An 18,837-nucleotide genomic window follows, 5' to 3' on the forward strand; every position below is an offset into this window, starting at 1 on the left:
AGCCCAAATAATACCTGACTGTGGCATTGCCAGACTTGCACATGCCAGACAGTGTTAACAGCTCTCCTGTGTTTTCCCAAGTGTGGGAGAGACCGTTCAACAATACTAGCAAAAAGGAACAGAAACCAGTACAAATGCAAAGACTGCTTGATATGCTGGTAAGAATTTGTCTGTTCTTAGGAGAAGAAAAAGTAGCACTTCAAAGGTTAAAGCGCTTCCTTTTAATTGAAAAAAGCAGCATCCCAATTCAAATCCATGGCAGACACCAAACACACTGCTGATGAGGCAAGCAAATATGTAACTTTTCCTCCCACAAGTGTTACTGGCAGAACACTTCTAGTGAAGCGTTGAAGGTCATTATCCATTTTTCACAAGAGGAAAATTACATATTTATTCTCTTGCAGTTCAAATAAATGTTGCCAGAAGCCTTGTGCAGATGGGCCCTATTTATGGTAACACTTGCCAAGATAAGGTTACAAGATGCTTTCAGACCTGGTCAGATGCTGTGTCTTACACAATGCCAGTATCAAACCCCCACTTCAAGCACCTGCTCCTTCCATCAGTGGCCTGTCCCAGCTGCTTTCCTGCCCATCCCAGGGCTCTTCGGTCACCCTAAAACTGTGGGACCAGAAGGATGATGTTCCACAGCTTCAGAGGAAGGTTCGCTGGTACAAGATGGTTTCTGACCCGAGCGGTCATCACTGTGCTGCTGAGACAGGCAGAAAACAGCCTGGGGCACAAGTTACCAAGTGTCCTCTCCTCCCCTGCCTCCTCAGGAAGCTGGATTCAATAGTTACAAAAGGGAATTGCATCATTGACTTTGAGGGATAAACACATGGTCCACTGAACAGCATCTGACTTTGCTGGGTTTCCTGGGTCTGCTTATGTACAAACCAGAATTCAAAATGTATTTGAGTATCTGTGGAAAGTAAAGTTAAATTTACCTTTCCAGAAATCTATATATTTAATAATAGAAAATGTTGAGATGAGGAAAATGCTTTTCAACTGTAGAAGAGAAAGTATTGCTGACAATATGAACTTGGGACAGATTTCAAAATAAAACTGGAGAACAAAGTATAGGTCAAGAATTAGTGACATAACAATAATTCAGGAGTTACTTAAGATGATAAACGTGCTAGAAAACTGTCCCACCTACCCATGTCCCCACAGAAATCAAAGTTGTCACTGAACTTGGCTAGCAATTAACTCTGTTGCTACCCTTAAACCCTTCTGATGAACTCAAGTCCACTCAACCCATTCTAAATTGCAGATGCCTCAGGCACAGAAATATCATTAGAGATCCATCGACAAGCACATTAGATTATCAGGACAAAATTCAGCTTCCAATATATCTTGTTTATTGCAAATTCTGACAATTCCTCCCCTAAAGGATTTGGGAAAAAAAATTTTCAAGCCTGTTCTGGTCCTTACACATGGTAACTGCTGCTATAATTTCATCTTTGGAAAATGTAAACTCTTCCTGGAAATACAGACTTGCACTCTGGAGTGGGGTTCATGTTATGTATTTAAGTGGCTCAGTGGTTCAGTTTACCTTCAACTCTTTAAACTAAAAATGTAACACAGGTGAGCTGAGGGAACATAACATGATGTTTGTAAAAGCTCAGTGAAAATTTCCAGACCTTAACAGATATAGAGGATGAAACTGTAGCACATACAGGCATTGTTATGTGTATTTAGCTTTATTTGTATTAGGACATAAGTTTCAGCTATTTCAGTTTTCTTTTCTGTGTTATTCCCAAGCATGTGTGATGGGCTGAGCTGCAGTATGATGTGTAAATCATGGCAGTGTTTTGACAGTGAAGCTGACATCAGATGCACAGTCAACCTCCACCTTGCCAGCTATTCACACTGGGTCTGGTAATGCTGGAGCTGTTGAAGTACAGAGAAGCAGCTACATCAGGCGGTAACGATCTGTGAGAACCAGAGAACAGTGCTTGTGCAGACTATAGTGCCTGCTGATTTAGTTCTGGATTTCTCCTCTGGATTTTGTTTCTGGTGGAAATCATGCTACATAATAGTCTAAAACAAGCAAATCCCCTGGAATGATGAGGCCACTCAGCATTACTCAGCCTCTGGTAGTTTGGGGCTGAACCTGAAGAAGGCACAGACAGCACAACAGAGGACAGTGCATGCTAGTGTGACTAGTCTTGTCTCTGGTAAATGAGAATACGGACTACAGCAGCAGGCAGTGGCCCAAAACTGTTGAGTGAAGGACACGGGCAACGCTCATGTGCTCAGAGACATGCTTTAGAAAGCCAAGGAGCTTTGCAGCAGTGCTGGGCATGAGCTGGATCTAAGTTGTGTCACTGTAGCTCTTACTCAAGAGACCCCTCAACATCTCTTTTTTGCCCCATCAGTGAACAATGAAGCACTACAATTTCCTGCCATCCACAGAACTCTAGCAATCAGTATTAAACAGTCCACAGGTCTAGGATGCCACAAGAATGGTCCTTCCTTTTAGATAGACTGAAAAGATTAGAGGGACCGTCATGTTCCTATACCACCTAAAACACTTCATAAGCTGACTGAATTTGTGATCCCACCTGTGCAAATCCAGAACGTCACTCTGCAACTGCAGGTAAATAATTGGGATTGAAGCCTAACCTGGCCTCCTTTACACAATCATTATAATATATTTTAAGTAGTGTCAGACTACCACAACAGCTCAGAAAACCTGCATGAACACATTTGCAGAATTATACTTAGGATGTAAGATTTGCAGCACTTGACTCACCTCATCTAGTCATCATTTTCCTCTACTTCTCGATGCTCAGCCCAATTAAAACCAAGTGCAGTATTTCTTCTTAGTGTCATAAGTTTTCAAATGAAACCTTGGACACTGGAGATGGTTAAGGGCCCCCCAAAAGAGACTGCTGTCTCAAGGTGAAGGAAATCCCCCAGGACCTCTGCTCCTCCTGGGAGTGAGAACCCCTTGCACCTTTCTGCCCCAGCCTTTACCTGCTTTTATATCATTACCATCTCCCTGAGAAAAAAACATTGACTGCTGCATGTCGCCACAGCAAGCATCACAGCAGCAAGCAAAACTACAAAGGCTGAAAGCCTGATCTTAGCACTAGAGAAAGTCTGATCTTAGCACTAGAGAAAGTCTGATGTTTATAGAAAAAAACCTCCTAAACTGAGGGCCCAGCTTCCCCAAAAGCTCTATCCCCTCTCACTGAGATGACTGGGCAGTGACAATTGGGAAGGGTCCTCATCTACCAGAGACAAGCTGCACATTATTGTTTAACTGCTATAACTTCAGAAAAGATCTCTTTCCAAACCAGGGTGGGCTCAGTTGAATGTAATTTTATTGGGTATCATCTCTGACACAGCTCCTTGAACACGTACTTACCAAAAATGAGGTGTTTTCTCATTCTGCTGAGGAATACAGAAATGAGAACAACAGAAAGAAGCCACATCATGGTACCTCATGGTAATGTTTTACACCACAAGAGATAAAAGTAATCTTCCACATTTATTTTCCAGTTTGTAAAGAGAGATTGGGATTTATCTGATATTTAAATAGTCATTGATCTTTAGAAAAAAAAATCCTGTATAGTAGGATAGGGACTAAAGGAAAGGGAAAACTTAAAAATACATTCATACACAAAGACAAGAAACATGTCAACACCACTTTACCACTTTTGAATTTTATTGTGGAACTGAGTTTATTTCCTTTACATCAAATATCCTCAATGGAAGAGGGGATATTGCACACAAATATCATAAAAGCACTACATATTACTTTCACTGGAAACTAATTTTCTACATTAGATATGACTGGATAGAATAGAAGTGATGCAGGATTATAAGACATAATACCATACACAGCTGCAGACTGACACAAACACCATTCAGAACAAGAGAGAGGAGGTGTGTGAGGTGCTTCTCAGCCAGCAACAAGACTTTCTTTCCATAGTTTGGAAGATAATGGCTGCATGCAAATGCGTGAAAGCATATTTCAGACTTCATCTTTTACAGTTGTGATTACAGCCCAGTCTTGAAGAGGCAGCCCCTGCCACCTGGAGCTCCTAGCTAGTCTAGTAGAGAGAAGCTGCTTTCAAGATTTTTTCTTTCTATATTTTACGCCATTGTTTTATTTAATTACTTAAATTTTTTTAGATTTTTTTTTGTAAAGTCACAACAAACAGACTTTTTTCTTTTTTTTTTTTAAATTTTAAATAGCAAACATTTTTAAACCAGGTGAATAATATAAGCATTCTAAGAAATGCTTACCCCTAGATGCTCTTAGTGTTTTTTCAATTACTAAGTGAAAAGATGAAAGCTTACAGTTTCTTTCAAGTGTAAACATTATATTTTTTCATCTTCTAGTAAATCCAGACCAACAAAATTACTATTTCTCTCAAAAACATCATTACTGAGCAAGAACCTCTGGTGACAGATGAACAAAGAGAAGCGTATGACAGAAATGTCCCAAATGCACAGTAAGCGCTCTTTGGAGCTTATTTGCTTATGGTGGGAGGGATTGAAAATTCAATTAACAAATTTATTAAATCTTAGTAAAAGAGTACCAGAACTCTCCTAAAATGCATAAGCTATCATAGACAATTAAAAAAACCCCAACATTCATATACACAGTTATCTCCATTCACCACAGTATGTAAAGTAAGTAAAAAAAAAATCAAAAGTGATTTCTATGAAAGATGGGGTGAAAATAGAGGTCAATGAAGTCAGGCCCACCACAGGACTTTGAAAAGGCATGCAAGAGAAGCCCTGTCCAAGTTCAGGAGTGGGAAGGGATCCCCAAAGTTAATTCTTCATTGAATTATATGAAGCAGAATATTAATAGCATAAAGATCATGACTGGGAATGCTGTTATGGGTAATACCATCATTGAAACAGAGTGTCCTTTACACTCAGATATTGAATCTTTACAATTAGAGTAATCAATAATAAACCATGCTCCTAGAAATCTATGCTGATCAACAGCACTCATCGTTAATGTACACAGTACATTTTGATGACTGTTACACTAAACTAGTTGTGTAGTACTAGGATTAGCACAGGTAGATTAGTTCGACAGGCAGGAAAGACATTAAGGGCAAGAGGAGCTAATGGAGGAGCTCATCGCTGTGTTGAACCTAGGTGCCATTGCCATTTGGAAGGGAATGGATGGAACAGGCATTACAATACCTCAAAATAGCCAGACCAGGGTTTTAATATTCTTGTAGCAGCAAAAAAAGCAAATGTACACGTTAAGGTAATCTGTAACTGTCTAATTATCACTATTATTTCAGAAGTAAAACAAATGCTTCAGCCATCATAAACTTGCTCAGGGATATTTAAGGCTTGATTCCAATTTAATTTACAGTAGGACCAGATGACTGTAACTTCCCTGACAGTAGTGAAATTGCTCCTAATTCACAGGAGTAAGTGGTGTAAGTGAGATTAGTCACAAGACCACTGATGTGCTTAAAACAAAAGCAGTGATACAAACCATTTCAGGTATTGTCAGAAAATCAGAAAATCTGTTCCCACCCACTCAAAAAGTCTGAATTCTGACCTATATAATAAAGTAGACAAATCAGAAAGAATTTTAGAAATAGTATAACTTATTCTGCCAAATATTTTGCCTGTATCTTCGTAGACTATATATTATAAAAGCAGTTTTAAGTGAATGATATGAGCTCAGCAAACATGCATGTTTTCACAATACATTTCCATCTGCCTTTTGTGCCATAGTCATTCTGAGTTTAACTACTTAAAAGGTATAGCAATAAATAAAACAACATTGCTAGAGAGACCTAAAAAAAGAGTAGACAAAAATAAATCAAAACCCCAACAACCGACAAACAGGAATTCACAGCATTAAATGGGCCTCAGGAGCCCATATTTAGAAGACCCTAAAGCAATATTAAAAAAACCTCATAAAATTAGGAGTGCAAACATACACCTATTAAACAAAAATATCCTAACCCTGTAAAACTGAAATAAATTATAAGTAAAGAAAATAAAATGAGGTCATAGTTCACTACATTGTGAAACTTAGTATCAACCACAACGGTGAATCATACAGACCAGCACATAGGTCCATGCTGGAGGCCTTTACACCTTCTTCAAAATCAGATTTGCAGATCTTCTGCAATGCAACAACTTTTTAATTGGGATAAAATTTCTGAGACTAAAAAATCCAAACTGTCTTAAATCACAGAGCAGTGGTGCTGTTCCTCTGCAAGCAGTCCAGAGAAGGAAGGGAGATATGAAGGAGGAAAGGAAAGGAAGAGTAAAATAAAAGTAAAGGAAAAAGCAGGGAAAGGAAGAGGAAAGGAAGAAGAAAGGAAGAAGAAGAGTAAAAGAAGAGTAAATGAGAGAAGGAAAGAGGAGGATAGGAAAGAATAAAGGAAGGAGGAAAGGAAAGAGGATAGAGTAGGAAAGGAAAGAAGGAAGGAAAGAATAAAGGAAGGAGGAAAGAGGAAAGAGGAAAAGAGAAAAGAGGAAAGGAAGGAAAAGAGGAAAGGAAGGGAAAGAGGAAAGGAAGGGAAGGGACTTATTTTAGCTTATTGCTTCTATTTTTTTTTCAAGATCTTGTGAGGGTTGAGAATGTAGGTTACACCCTTGTAAGTATTGGGCAATCAACTCCTCAAATCCCATTTTCTCTCATCATCAATAGAGTAATCTTATAACCAGGGTGTCCTTCCACTCCCCTCCCACCCAAAAGGTACTGGCAGTTGACTGTTTTCAATAAATTGTACCTCAATATCCATTCTCACTAGAATCTTAAACAACATTATTCATTTATCTTACAAAACTACTAAAAAAGTTGCCTTCACCTGAAAAATTTTTCTTTGCATTTACCTGCAAATGAAAATGCTTGTTAAAAAATCATGTATTAAAACTTCATGCAGCACTAAAAAAAAAGGTTTCTGTACATTTGTTCCCATGTTCACTCTTAAATTAAACAAATAAAATAAGGTAAGACAGGAAGGTTGAACACTGTACAGGTTCGCAGGTAACCTTTTTCATCATTCTGAATGTTTCACTAAGTTTTGTAACTCTGATACTGGACACCACTTCAATCTTGCTTCCACAGTACGAAAGAAACTTTGAAAAAAAATGCTCATCTTGCCTTGTTGAGCTGTGCAAGTGCATCAATGAAGTGTTCACATAATTAACATAAGTAATTCATAGCACCAAACCGTTTGACCAGTCAGATAGGTTCCTAACACCACACATGCACATTCATACTTCTTTACTGGTGTAACTATGATCCTACACAGATGTTTTATAAATACGCTGTCTCAGCATTAAAAAATAAGTGCATCAAGTTTCTTTGTACATTCAAGTCACTTTCTAAGGCAAATTGTCTACTGTATGTATTCCCGACTGCTTTGGTATTTTGCTTCAGTTAATTGACAGTGGACATGGGTGTTCAAGCATGTGGACTGGTCAGTTCTGGCTAGAGTGAGTGGGCTTTCACTGGAAGCATGCCTTAGACCAAAATTCTGCATGTTGAAAAAAAAGGTTCTAGATTTCTGGATAGGGTGCAGACTACATGCATATTTGGCCTATGATTGTTATGGTATGTCAGTATGCAGAGTTCAAATTAAAGTGGAAAACTGCTGATGAGTGATTAGGCTGTACATCCCTTCCTAGCTACGTTCCATTTCTTTTTATTTTTGAGCTAACTTAATTCTTTAAAAAAAGGATCCCCATAGTGATAGCTCAGATTAATACAAATTTAAAACTTTCTTCTCATGTAAGAATATAAGCAGACTGCAGTAAGCAATACATCTATTGCCATGAGACTAATGCAGACCTAATTATTTACTACATTCTCCTCCTACCCCTCTCTCTCTTTGTGTTTCTTTAGAGGGCAAATGCCTCTACCTGGCAGAAGTCAGTTGGGGTTGCTAGTGCATGGTTTCCAAATGTTCAGCAGAGATGCAACTGGAACTGTATTTTCGCAGTAATTTGTACTCTACAATGGGAAGACTGTTATTTCCCTTAGCAATCAACAAAGACTGAAAAATATTAGTGATTTGCATCACTCTGACACAGTATAGCATTTGGCAGGTATATAGTTCAGCAGTTGAAATAGATGAGTTGAATTTTTAGAAAAGGTGTTTTCAAATTGAAGAATTTCTGGAAGTAAAGTTTAATCTTGTGATGCACGGTTTTGTTCTTACAATTCGATCTTGCATGCAGGAAAAGATTCATCTTGCATAACAACAGTGCTGCTGCTTGCCAAAACCATGATGTTGAGGTCCTGCTGTTTCTCATGGGTCTCTTGGTACCATTCCCTCATCACTTCTGAGTCATGCGTTGGGATTAATGTCACCTGCAATACAAAACAGAAGTTCTGATGAATGGACAACAGAAACGGTTGATAAGTAAAATGTCTTTGTAAGAAGCCAGAGCCAACAAGTATGTTTCCCTTTTGGAAAGAGTAGGTCTTTGCACTGATACTCTTTAGATAATGGACAAATATTTTATTTCCTCAGTCATCGTGATGGAAGGCATATGAAGTTTCCAAATGCATGTAATAACTGTATAAAGTGTGCAACATATGCTTTTCTTCCCTACTTACAAAACGCAATGTTTCCAAACGTGGATCACATCTATGGTACAGTAAAAAGATGAAACAGCCAACTGGCCCTTTAGGCCAGCTCTCAACTGTTTTATTCTCCAGGAACAGGTCTGAAGGGCCAGAAATGGGGGAGCAGCTGAGTGCAGTTCAGCCCTGTGCTTCACTCATGCATCCTCTCTTATCATCAGTGAAACAAGGTGCCCAGCCCGGGGACTGCATTCCCTGGCAGCTGCCAGCCACTCCTCAGAGGTGCTCTAGCTTCTCATAGCTGTTTCCCAGACAAGGTTAAATTTCCAGGCAGAGATATGAGTGAAAAGCCTACCTGCATGTTACTCTCCCACTGTGCCTTGCCCTCCAGCAGGGAGTCCAGAACAGCCCTGCTTGGCTCCTCGGCTGCAGAATCATTCCCGCTCACCACATAGTAGGATGACCGCACCCTCTTGAAAAACTCAACGTCAACATTCTTGCTATTGCTATGGTTGGGAATGTATACCAGATCCAAATACACCGGAGGTCCTGGAGGCACTGCTGAAGATTTTGTCACCTTAGTATTCCCAGGTCCTTTGGAAACAGAAGTATTTATCACAGGCTGGTTAAAAACATGCACTTATTAATTATTGTTATAACTACTGAGGTGAACGTGTCCAATTATGGCATTACCCTCATACCTACAACGGCATGTTCCACTTTTGTTGTACACCAGTTGTGACTGTAAGAGGAGAAAAACCTGAATAACTGGAACTATATAATACAACAAAAAAATCACTACCACAAACAAAAACTCAGCTGAACCTTACACAGTAAAATACTACTATTATCCCATAATTACTATGCAGGTCTGTGATTACTGAATTACCATTCAATAAATGGTGGTATTATTTTCCAGGTGAAGAAGTGCAGCTTTTTGAAAGTCTCACACACACAGGATTATAAAAGGACTATAAAGGGTCTTACAGGGAGCCATGCAGATTTGAAGCAGGCCTGAAATTTGAGGCAGACAGCAAGACATGGTAGCTATTGATATGCTCAGGCTGCCTTACAGGTGCTTTAGAAAGCACCTGTAACATGAGCAGAAAGAGGGTCAAGGAGGAACTTGGAAGGACAGAGACATTTGTAAAGCAATTTGGGGAACAGAGTCAAGTGCTTGTTTGCCTGCTGTATCCTAATTTGCACACCCAAATCAGCCACTTATCACAAGAAGTAGGAGGAAGCATGTCTTTGCTGTTGCACATAATATATATAGTACTTGTTCTAAGAAGAGCTTCAGCGAAAAGGAAATACAACGTTTAAACTCATTGAAGATAATACACAAAACCCCCTGTCTTTTGCTACAAACTAGATCATGGTGTGAACTGAAAATTGGGATTCAACCAGTAATTTTATCCAGATGATCGCTATTCACAGTCTATTAGCCTCCTCATGTTGATGAAGCTTGGTAAACAATTATCTGAGCCATACACTCAATTTAGGGTGACACAATGTAAGGCCAGTGAAGTCCAGTTGTCTAGCATATCCTGCCATTCATTAAAGGGCAATACCTCAAATGATATGATAAGATTTCCTGAATTAGAGAGTTTTACCATTGGGGTTTTTTTACAAAATATTTTATCATCTCTGATGAAAAAAAAAATCTGTGATATTTCTTTTTGAATTGCGCATACCAACACTGAATAAGTTATTAGTTACACTTTACACTTAAACGTCATTACCAATAGAGCCCTGTTTTATTCCGGCATATAGCTGAGAAGTATGCCTTAAGGAAGAAGACTCAGGTGGAGCTAAAGTCATGGAGAAATGCACACCATGAAAAACTATATTGCTGCTTTGAAATGTATCTACTAACAGAGACATGCAAATGATGGTGTAAGAAAGGAACAGTGCACTACTAAAAACAGGGAAGACAGTTGAATGCTGCTTTGTTTGTACAGAATCCCAGACCTGCTCCTTGTAAAAAAGCTTTCGACAGAACATCAGTCCTCACAGCAGCAAAATCAAAGTATGCTCCAACACTCCCTAACAAGGTCTGCCGGAAACAACAGATTAGCACAATGCCTCCTTCAGATATCTAAGTCATATTTTATTGCTACTTAGAATATACAACAGTCGTTCAAAATGACATTAACTTTCTGTATGTTTAATCATCACCGATGGTGTAAGACTTTAATCCGATTATGTGATGTACATGCTTAGTTCACTGAAAATGTTATAATTTTTTTTAAATGCTTCTTTTAAAATCAATCCAGCGTAGTAATGAGAGCATCCAAAGACTGATCATGACTTTGTCTCCCACACTACTGAACTGCATTAATTTATGTTAAAGAGAATTGTGCCTACCTATTTCCCACAAGTAATAAAGGAGTTCACTTTGCTACTGATTTCACTTCACCTACAGCAGTGATACTTTTAATACTATTAGGTGACAGATAGTATTAAATTCTTTCTATTTTATGTACTCTCTGGGCAAACTGACATATCAATTTTCTCAGATTACAACAGTAAAACTAGTGAATTCCATGCATTTAAATGTGGTCTTTACATGCTGGATTTACACTTAAAACCGGAACTTTTTTGAAGATTTGCTACAAACCACATCCTCAGCTGATAAAAAGCTAAACTAACTTCACCGCCACAACTAAGAAAATTGTAACACTAGGGAAATGCTATTTGTCTTTACCTGTGGTTGCAGTCTTTGCTGACTTGGATGTTGTTGTATTTGCTGCATTCTTGGTGTCCTTATCTTTCTCTTCCACTCGAGACTTTACCTCTGGATTAGAGATATTTTTGGTTGCCTTCTCCACAGATTCCTTCTTTTTTGGAGAAGCTGTTCTGGAAATTTTGTCTAAAGATTCTTTTATAGCTGGCTTTGGTGAAGCCACTTGTTTTGATTTACCATCACTTTTTTTAACAGGAGAAGATGACTTGGCCTTTGTACCCTGCTTTTTTGTCTTTGTCTTTTCTTTGAGGTCTTTCTTCAAAGGTTTACCTAAATTCTGATCAACTGGCAGAGCTTCTGGATCAACCATGGTAACATCAGGGTGCCGAGGGGAAGGGCTGCGATCCTGCATTGGGACAGGTGGCGGGTCAATGTGTTTGTACGTAATTGTCTTGTCCGTTGGAATGGTTTCTGACTCATCTTCTGAGTCAATGTTAGCATCTGCAGTGATGGAAGGACATTCCTCAGTCTCCGGTGGAACATCTGAATCAGTCTGAGATGGGGCAGACTCGCTCACAGATGTGGGAGGGGTTTCATCACACTGCCGCCCTTGCTGCTTTCCCCCAGAAGGCGGCTGAGCTCCCCCAGACTGAGTTAGAGGCTTCTCTTGATCTTGAGACTGTTCTTCATTTGCAAACCATTCAAGGGGGTTTGGGTTGATAAATGAGGGTGAAAGTTCAGTTTTCGGATGTTTATACTCGCAAGAGGACACAAGGCATAAGTCAACATCTTGACGGGATTCTGCTAACGATTTACTTGGAGTGAAATGTGCACTTGCGTCATAGGAATAGCTAGTAGCTTCGGGTGACCTGGTGGCTCTCCCAGTTGTCTCAAATGAGTAATCTGTGACTTCAGGTGAACTGGAGGCCTTCCTAGTTGTCTCATAGGAGTAAGCCATGGCCTCTGATGACCTGGTGGTTCTCCCAATTGTCTCATAGCAGTAGCCAATGGCTTCTGGTGACTTAGAGGTTTTCCTTGTTGTCTCATAGGAGTAATCCATAGTCTCAGGTGATCTGGTAGCTTTCCCAGTTATCTCATAGGAATAATCTGTGGTCTCAGGTGACTTGGTGGTTTTCCCAACTGTCTCATAGGAATAATCTGGGGCCCCTGGTGACCTGGTAGTTTTCCCTGTTATCTGATAAGAATAATCTGTGACCTCAGATGACCTCATATTTTTTCCAATTATCTCATAGGAATAATCTGTACCCTCAGGTGACCTAGTAGTGTTCCTGGTTATCTCATAGGAATAATCTGTGGTTTCAGGTGACCTAGCAGTTTTCCTGGTGGTCTCATAGGAATAATCCATGGCTTGAGGTGATTTAGTAGATTTTCCAACTGCCTCATAGGAATAGCTAATATTCTCTGGTGACCCAGTAGTTTTCTCTCTGGCCTCATATGAATAACTAAGTTCTTCGAGTGACCTCCTGCTTTTCTCCGAATCTTCTTTCTCTGGGCTGAGTAAAGGTTCTGGACTGTGCTTTGTTAGGGATTCCTGATAACCAAAGGCTTTGACAGAGGACACTTGCTGTGACAACAAATGTGTGTGACTAGCTGATACTGCTTCTTTGATTGCAGGAGGTGAATCTGGAAAAGTAGGAGAATACAGAGGAGAAGATTCCCTTGGAGTTAATGGAGATAGGTCAGATTTTGGTGACAGCTTTTCGCCTGGGCTCTGCACCTTTTCTGAGGTAAAAGAAGAATACAGTGACATATCTCTGTGTGGAACAGCACCTGAAAAAGTTTCCTCTGGCAGTGGTGAAGCTACCTGGGAAGGTGTATGAGCTGATGAAGTTGAGGATGAAGCTTCAATTTGAGAAACTGAAATAATTTCTGAAATATCTTTCTCTTGAGAGTAAGACGACTGCTCCGTGGGTGAAATTTTCCGTGCAAAAGGAGGCTCCTGTATATCTGAAGGGCTATAATCTACTTCTGTTGGTCCATTTTCAGATATATGGTGTATACTAGCGCCTACAGCAGGATATTCTGGAGACTGCCTAGTAAAGTCCATTGCTAAAGACTGCTCAGGGGACTCCTGACCATATGCTACTGACATAGCTGACTGCTCAGGAGATCTGTGATCATGCACTGGTGTTCTTGATTTTGCAGTTTTAGGTGAGAAATCTGGTGGAGAAATAGACATGGGCCTTGGGCACTCTTCTTTAGATGGAGACATTTCTGTTTCCTGAAAAGTTGTTGGTGTTTGTACAACTGACACTGAAAGGGAATCATCAACTTCAGTAGAGTGGGGAGAACCAACCTCAGCATGCAAAGAAGGAGATACATCATCAGTAGTTGGTTCTGGAAATGAACTAGTGGCAACAGATGCTGTAGAGACAGAAGCTACTCCTTCTATATGGGAATAGGTGTCTTCTGCGACAACCTCATCAACGGGAGTTGCAGACTTGTCAGAAACGGTGCCTTCAGAAATTGACATTTTGGTATCTTCTTTTAAAGAGCCAAACTGACTGCTATCTACTTGAGTCGGTGAGAGATCATCTGCTAACTTCCGCTCATGCAAGATCAGTGAAGACTGAGAGCTGCTGGGTTCTGTATCCTCCATTTTCCTTTCCAGGCTGAAGCTTTCCCTAATTACCATAAACTCCATGCTTTTTTCATCTTGTCTCTCCTGGAAAAGGCCCACAGAGCTGGCTTCTGAAGCTGGGCTCATCTGAACAGGGGATTTTTCTTTTTCAGGTTTCCCCTCAGAAGGACTTCCATAATCTCTGGTGGGAGACTTTAAATCAGCACTCAAAAATGTATCATAAGTGGTCTCTGAACCTATCAGTGGTGGACTCCGTAGAGGCGAAAGAACCTTTTCAATAGGAGATTCTGAGTCTGGCACAGGCTCATCCATAGGGCTTATTCTGCATTTTGCAGACTCATCTTTGACTTCACTGAACTCAAAGCTAACAGGTGCTTCTGTTGACTTTTCACTGGTTTCAGAGGGAAGCTGACTGGACTTTTCATCAGTGGGAGACTGATAATAAGGTGTGTGGCCAGCACTACCAGCAGCAGACTGTGAGGGAGATGCTACTTCTAATGTTTTATCTTCAGGGCTTGCACAGTGCTCCTCAGCAATTTCTTGGTGTACATCAGGCAATCTAGCAACAGGGACTGACTCAGAAGGGACCTTGATCTCGTTTGGAGTAAGTGAAAAGTTCACACTACGTTCACCCAGTGGTGTTTTGGCAACAGGTGATGGAGGGGACAAACTGGCAGCTGGACTCTTGGCTGCACTACGTTTTCCATCAACATCTTCTTGATAGGGTTCTTTGACGTCTAATTTGGCAGTGCCATGGATTTCACTTTCTTTTTGCTGGTATACATCTTGGAACGCAGATTTGCAGAATTTGTCTTCCTCTAATGAAGAAGGTGGTGAGATGGTGGAAGCTGAGGCATTATAATCCTTACCTTCCGTGGCCTCTGTTTTGGATCCTTCAGATAATCCATTAAAAGCATCTGGAAGTGGAGAAAGTTTAGGTCTGCCAAACCCTTGAGAGAACAGTGATGTCTCATACTTGGTAATGTTCACATACTCCTGAGAGGGTGACTCACTTTCCTCATTGTTAGTTTCATCACTCATGACATCTCGGGGTGTCGACATTTCATCCATTGGAGTTGGTTCACTGGATATTTCAATGGTAGACTGTGTGTAACCTGAAGTAGCAGTGAATTCCTCAGGTTGATCTTCTCTATTTTCTTCATCAGAAACAGTGGCTTCACTTTCTGAACCACCAGGTAGTGTCTCATCATGGATAGAAGAGGCTGGTTCAATTACTGGAGACTGAGACTCTGAGCGTTTAGTTGGTGTAATTATGAGTAAGCCATATTTATCTTCAGCTTCACCCGATTCTGCAGCTTTGTCTACCACAGCCATCACATAATCTTCTTCGGCTTCTATTTTTTCAGTTTCCTCGTCATCTCTGATGTCTTCTGCTTTGTCTTCCTCATCTTCTTCAGTCTCTTCAGTTTCTGCCTTTTCTATTGCTTCTTCCCTGTCTTCTTCAGCCCGTTCATCGGACACCTCGTAATCTGCCTTTTCAATATACTTTTCATCTTTAATGTTAGCATCTACTTCAGTCATCATTTTTTCTGAGCCACCTGCAACTTTTCTTGCTTCTTGCATGTACAGTTTTGTGGCATCCAGATGGGTCTTTTCTTCTTCATTTTCATCTCTTTCTTCAGCTTCTTCTGTCTCTGCCTTTTCTTCATAATCTCCTGCTTCAGATGATTCTTCCAAGCCAGTTCCCTCATCTTCAAACTTTTCATTGTCATCAACGCTGTGCTTTCCCACAGGTTCCAATTCTTCAGGCGTCTGTTCACACTCACCCTCAGCCTCTGTGGTAGTTATGCCTTCATCAGAGGACTCTGCAGGTCCTTCATTATCCAGTTTTTCTTTTTGTACTGTGCCATTGAGTTTCAGTTCATCCTTTATAAGTGCAACTTGAACTTTTGTTTCTTTTGTTGTTTCTACTTCTTCAGCCTTTAATTCCTCAAAATCCTTTGTTAAGTCCTCTGGTGAAGACATAAGGGATCTCTCTGCTTCAAGCTCCTTTCCACCAGCTGTAATTTCTGCAGCTGCTACAGTTGTGGCTCCAACTGCTGCAAGGGCAGCTTGTGTTCCACTGACTTTGAGGTCCTTCTTCACAGTTTTAACTTTTCCTTTTTCCTTTGGCTTTCCAGCAGGTATTACTTCTTTTTTAGCAGGTTCCTCCTTCTTTTGTGGTTTAGGCTTTGCTGCTGGCTTTTTAGCTTCATTTGAAGAAGCAGCTGTCTTCTTTGTTTCTTTAGGAATCTTTTTTACATCCTTTTTGGCTTCTTTGTCTTCCTTCTTAATTTCCTTCTTCTCTTCTTTTTTAGCTTCTTTTTTAGCTTCTTTTTGAGAAGTTTCTTTCTTTATTTCCTTCTTAGTTTCCTTCTTCTCTTCCTTTTTCACCTCTTTTTTAACTTCTTTCTTGATGTCCTCTTTTCTTGGTTTCTCCTCTTTCTTTAGTTTTTCTTTTTCCTCTTTCTTTTCTTCAGGTTTTGCTTTGCCTTCCTTTTTCACTGTCTTCTCCTTCGACACTTTTGGTTTTACATCTGTACTTTGTTTTTCAGGAGTTTCGGATTTTACTAATTGTTCTTCTTTACTTACTATGTCTTTTTCCACCACTATTGGTTTGGTCTCTACTTTTGCTTGTTTTTCTTTTTTAACTGGAACTTTTTCTTTGCTTTCCATCTTCTGAGGCTTTTCTGAAGCCAGACTAGGCTTCACAGGCTCTGGTGTTTCCTCTTTAGACTCCTTTCTCACAGGCTTATTTGGTGGTGTCTTTGCAGCAGGCTTGAGACTCTCCTTGCTGTCTGTTCGTTGTTTCAACTTCGCTTGTTTCACAGCTGGACTAGCAATGTTCCCAGTTAGGTCTTTCTGTGTAACCATTGGTTGTTTAAGGAAGTCTAAGTGTTTGAGTTTTTCTAGCCCTTCTAGAATATTATATTGGGTGCTGTTTCCAGGAAACAGAACTCGGATTATTTTTTCTGCAGGATTAGCTGGATGCCACACAATCAGGGATGAGACAGAGGTGAAATAGGACAATGGAATGTCTAGTTCTTGGCCATTCGGTAGCAGGAATTCAGCTTTATCTTTGTTAGTACCACTCCACTGCTGCATAAAATATTGCATCTCTTTGCTACTTTTGACAGGATTAAGCACGTACATCTCTAGCTTGCCAACTCCCATTTTCTGAAATAAAATTATGGGGTCAATGGTATTTCCTGTGTTTCTGAAAAGAGGTTCTGGTTTCATAGACAACTTGTTTAAATACTGGAGAGTAAAACAAGCTTCTTCTACACTCCTTTTGACTCTAAAATTAGGATCCAGGTTTTTCAGATTCTCAGGTACATTAAGAAATACAACTCCTAAATCAGGTGAGATCAGATTTTTCATCCAGTCACTGTTGGTAGTAGACCCTTGGGACTGTTCTTCTTCTAGTTCAGCTATCTTTCGCTGAAGCATGCTATTGATTCCTGGCAGATTGTCATCTCCGATGTGAGTGAGCAGAATGGAATCTACTCTGTCCAAGTGCCGGATAAGTTTCCAAAAGCAAGACTTTCTTTCAGATCCTCCATTGATAAGCATATTGAACCCATTCACTGCAAACAATGCAGAGTCCCCTCTTCCCCCTGGGAAAATATAACAGCAGGGTTTGGAGAGTTTCAAGAAACCGCCTGAGGTTGGAGGTTCCAAAATGTCAAAAGGTGATGGCACTTCTACTGATTCTGACAGATACTCTGTGAATTCAGAGAGTCCTTCCATTTCGGGCAATATAGAAGCTGAGTTGAGTTTAATGTTTATAAAGTCTTGAAGGTTGTGTCTGTCAAGGTTGGAATTTTTCCAGTCCCCTTCCTCAGGGCAGAAAAGAGTTAGGCTGGCTTTGTTGGCAGGGTGTGTGGTGCTCAATAATTCACCAATCTAGGGTTATAAAACAAAAACACAAGAAGATGCACACAAATTCACTTTTTTAATTACAGTAATGCCAGAACATAATATTTCCTGATCAGTTAGATAATACCTTTTTCATTTACTTCTGCAGTGGTGAGTACCCATCCCCGAAGCCAAAGTAACCTGTTACTACAATTAGTTCACTGCCGTACTTTTTAAAACACAAAGGAGGACCTTGTCCTGGTCACTATTGCCCAAAGAACAACAGCACCCAAGGTTTCCTCATTCCTCCCTCCATATAGAAGGATGAGAGGGTATGAGGATTATGAGGCTAAGGCAGCCTGCACTGCCACTACGTCTCTACCATTGACTCATGAGTCTGCCTGATGCCCCAGTTCAACCAGAAGAGCCAGCAAAATATCTAAAGGACAAAGCAAAACCTCTTAACAGCCAGAAAGTAACTGCATCATGGAGGAGGCCAGCATCCTCCTAGGGACAGCTGCCATCCTTTGTCCTTTTCTCATGGGATATATTGCACCGCACCGTCATTACTGCAGGCTGGCTCCTTAAAAGCCAGTACTGCTCCCAGATTTATCAAGACTGGCTGCAGAAGAGTTTTTCAGCACAGTGACAATGATAGTGGAACTCAGGATCCTGTGTGGAGGAAGCAAAGAAGTAAGCAGGACTAGAATCCTGAACTTTGACCTCTTCCAAGACCCACTTAGAGGAATCCCACGGTTTAGGGCTCTAGAAGACCAAGAGAGCTGGTCAATATTCAAGCATCACTTCCTTCAAGCTCAAGACCAGTGTATACCCATGAGCAAGAAATTAAGCAAAGGAGGCAAGAGACCGGCATGGATGAGCAAGGAGCTTCTAGCAAATCTCAAATGGAAGAACGAAATTCATGAGATGTGGAAAAAGGGAGAAGCCACTAGAGGACTAGAGGAACATTGTCAAAGTAAGAAGGGATGTAATGAGGAAGGCCAAGGACCACTTGGAATTGAGTTTGGCAAGGCATATCAAGGACAACAAGAAGTGCTTCTACAAGTACATCAGGAGCAAAAGGAAGATTAGGGAAAATGTGGGGCCACTGCTGAATCAGATGAGTGTCCTGGTCATGGAAGACACAGAGAAGGT

The 18,837-nt window shown here is 40.4% G+C and overlaps 1 protein-coding gene across 1 annotated transcript in view; it reads right to left on the minus strand.

Moving 5' to 3' along the window:
* Window positions 1-7,649: 7,649 nt before the first annotated feature.
* The window catches only part of MAP1B (microtubule associated protein 1B), a 69,681-nt gene continuing 58,493 nt past the window's right edge, over window positions 7,650-18,837 (minus strand). The window contains exons 5-7 of the mRNA XM_017808219.1: window positions 11,244-17,730; window positions 8,892-9,130; window positions 7,650-8,320 (exon numbers count right to left, since the gene is read on the minus strand). Of these exons, the coding sequence (XP_017663708.1) occupies window positions 8,165-8,320; window positions 8,892-9,130; window positions 11,244-17,730 (6,882 nt within the window). The 3' untranslated portion in view covers window positions 7,650-8,164. The remainder of the gene's footprint in view (window positions 8,321-8,891; window positions 9,131-11,243; window positions 17,731-18,837) is intronic.

Source organism: Lepidothrix coronata, unplaced genomic scaffold (assembly GCF_001604755.1).
Source record: "Lepidothrix coronata isolate B3197 unplaced genomic scaffold, Lepidothrix_coronata-1.0 Scaffold22, whole genome shotgun sequence".
NCBI classification, from domain to species: Eukaryota; Metazoa; Chordata; class Aves; order Passeriformes; family Pipridae; genus Lepidothrix; species Lepidothrix coronata.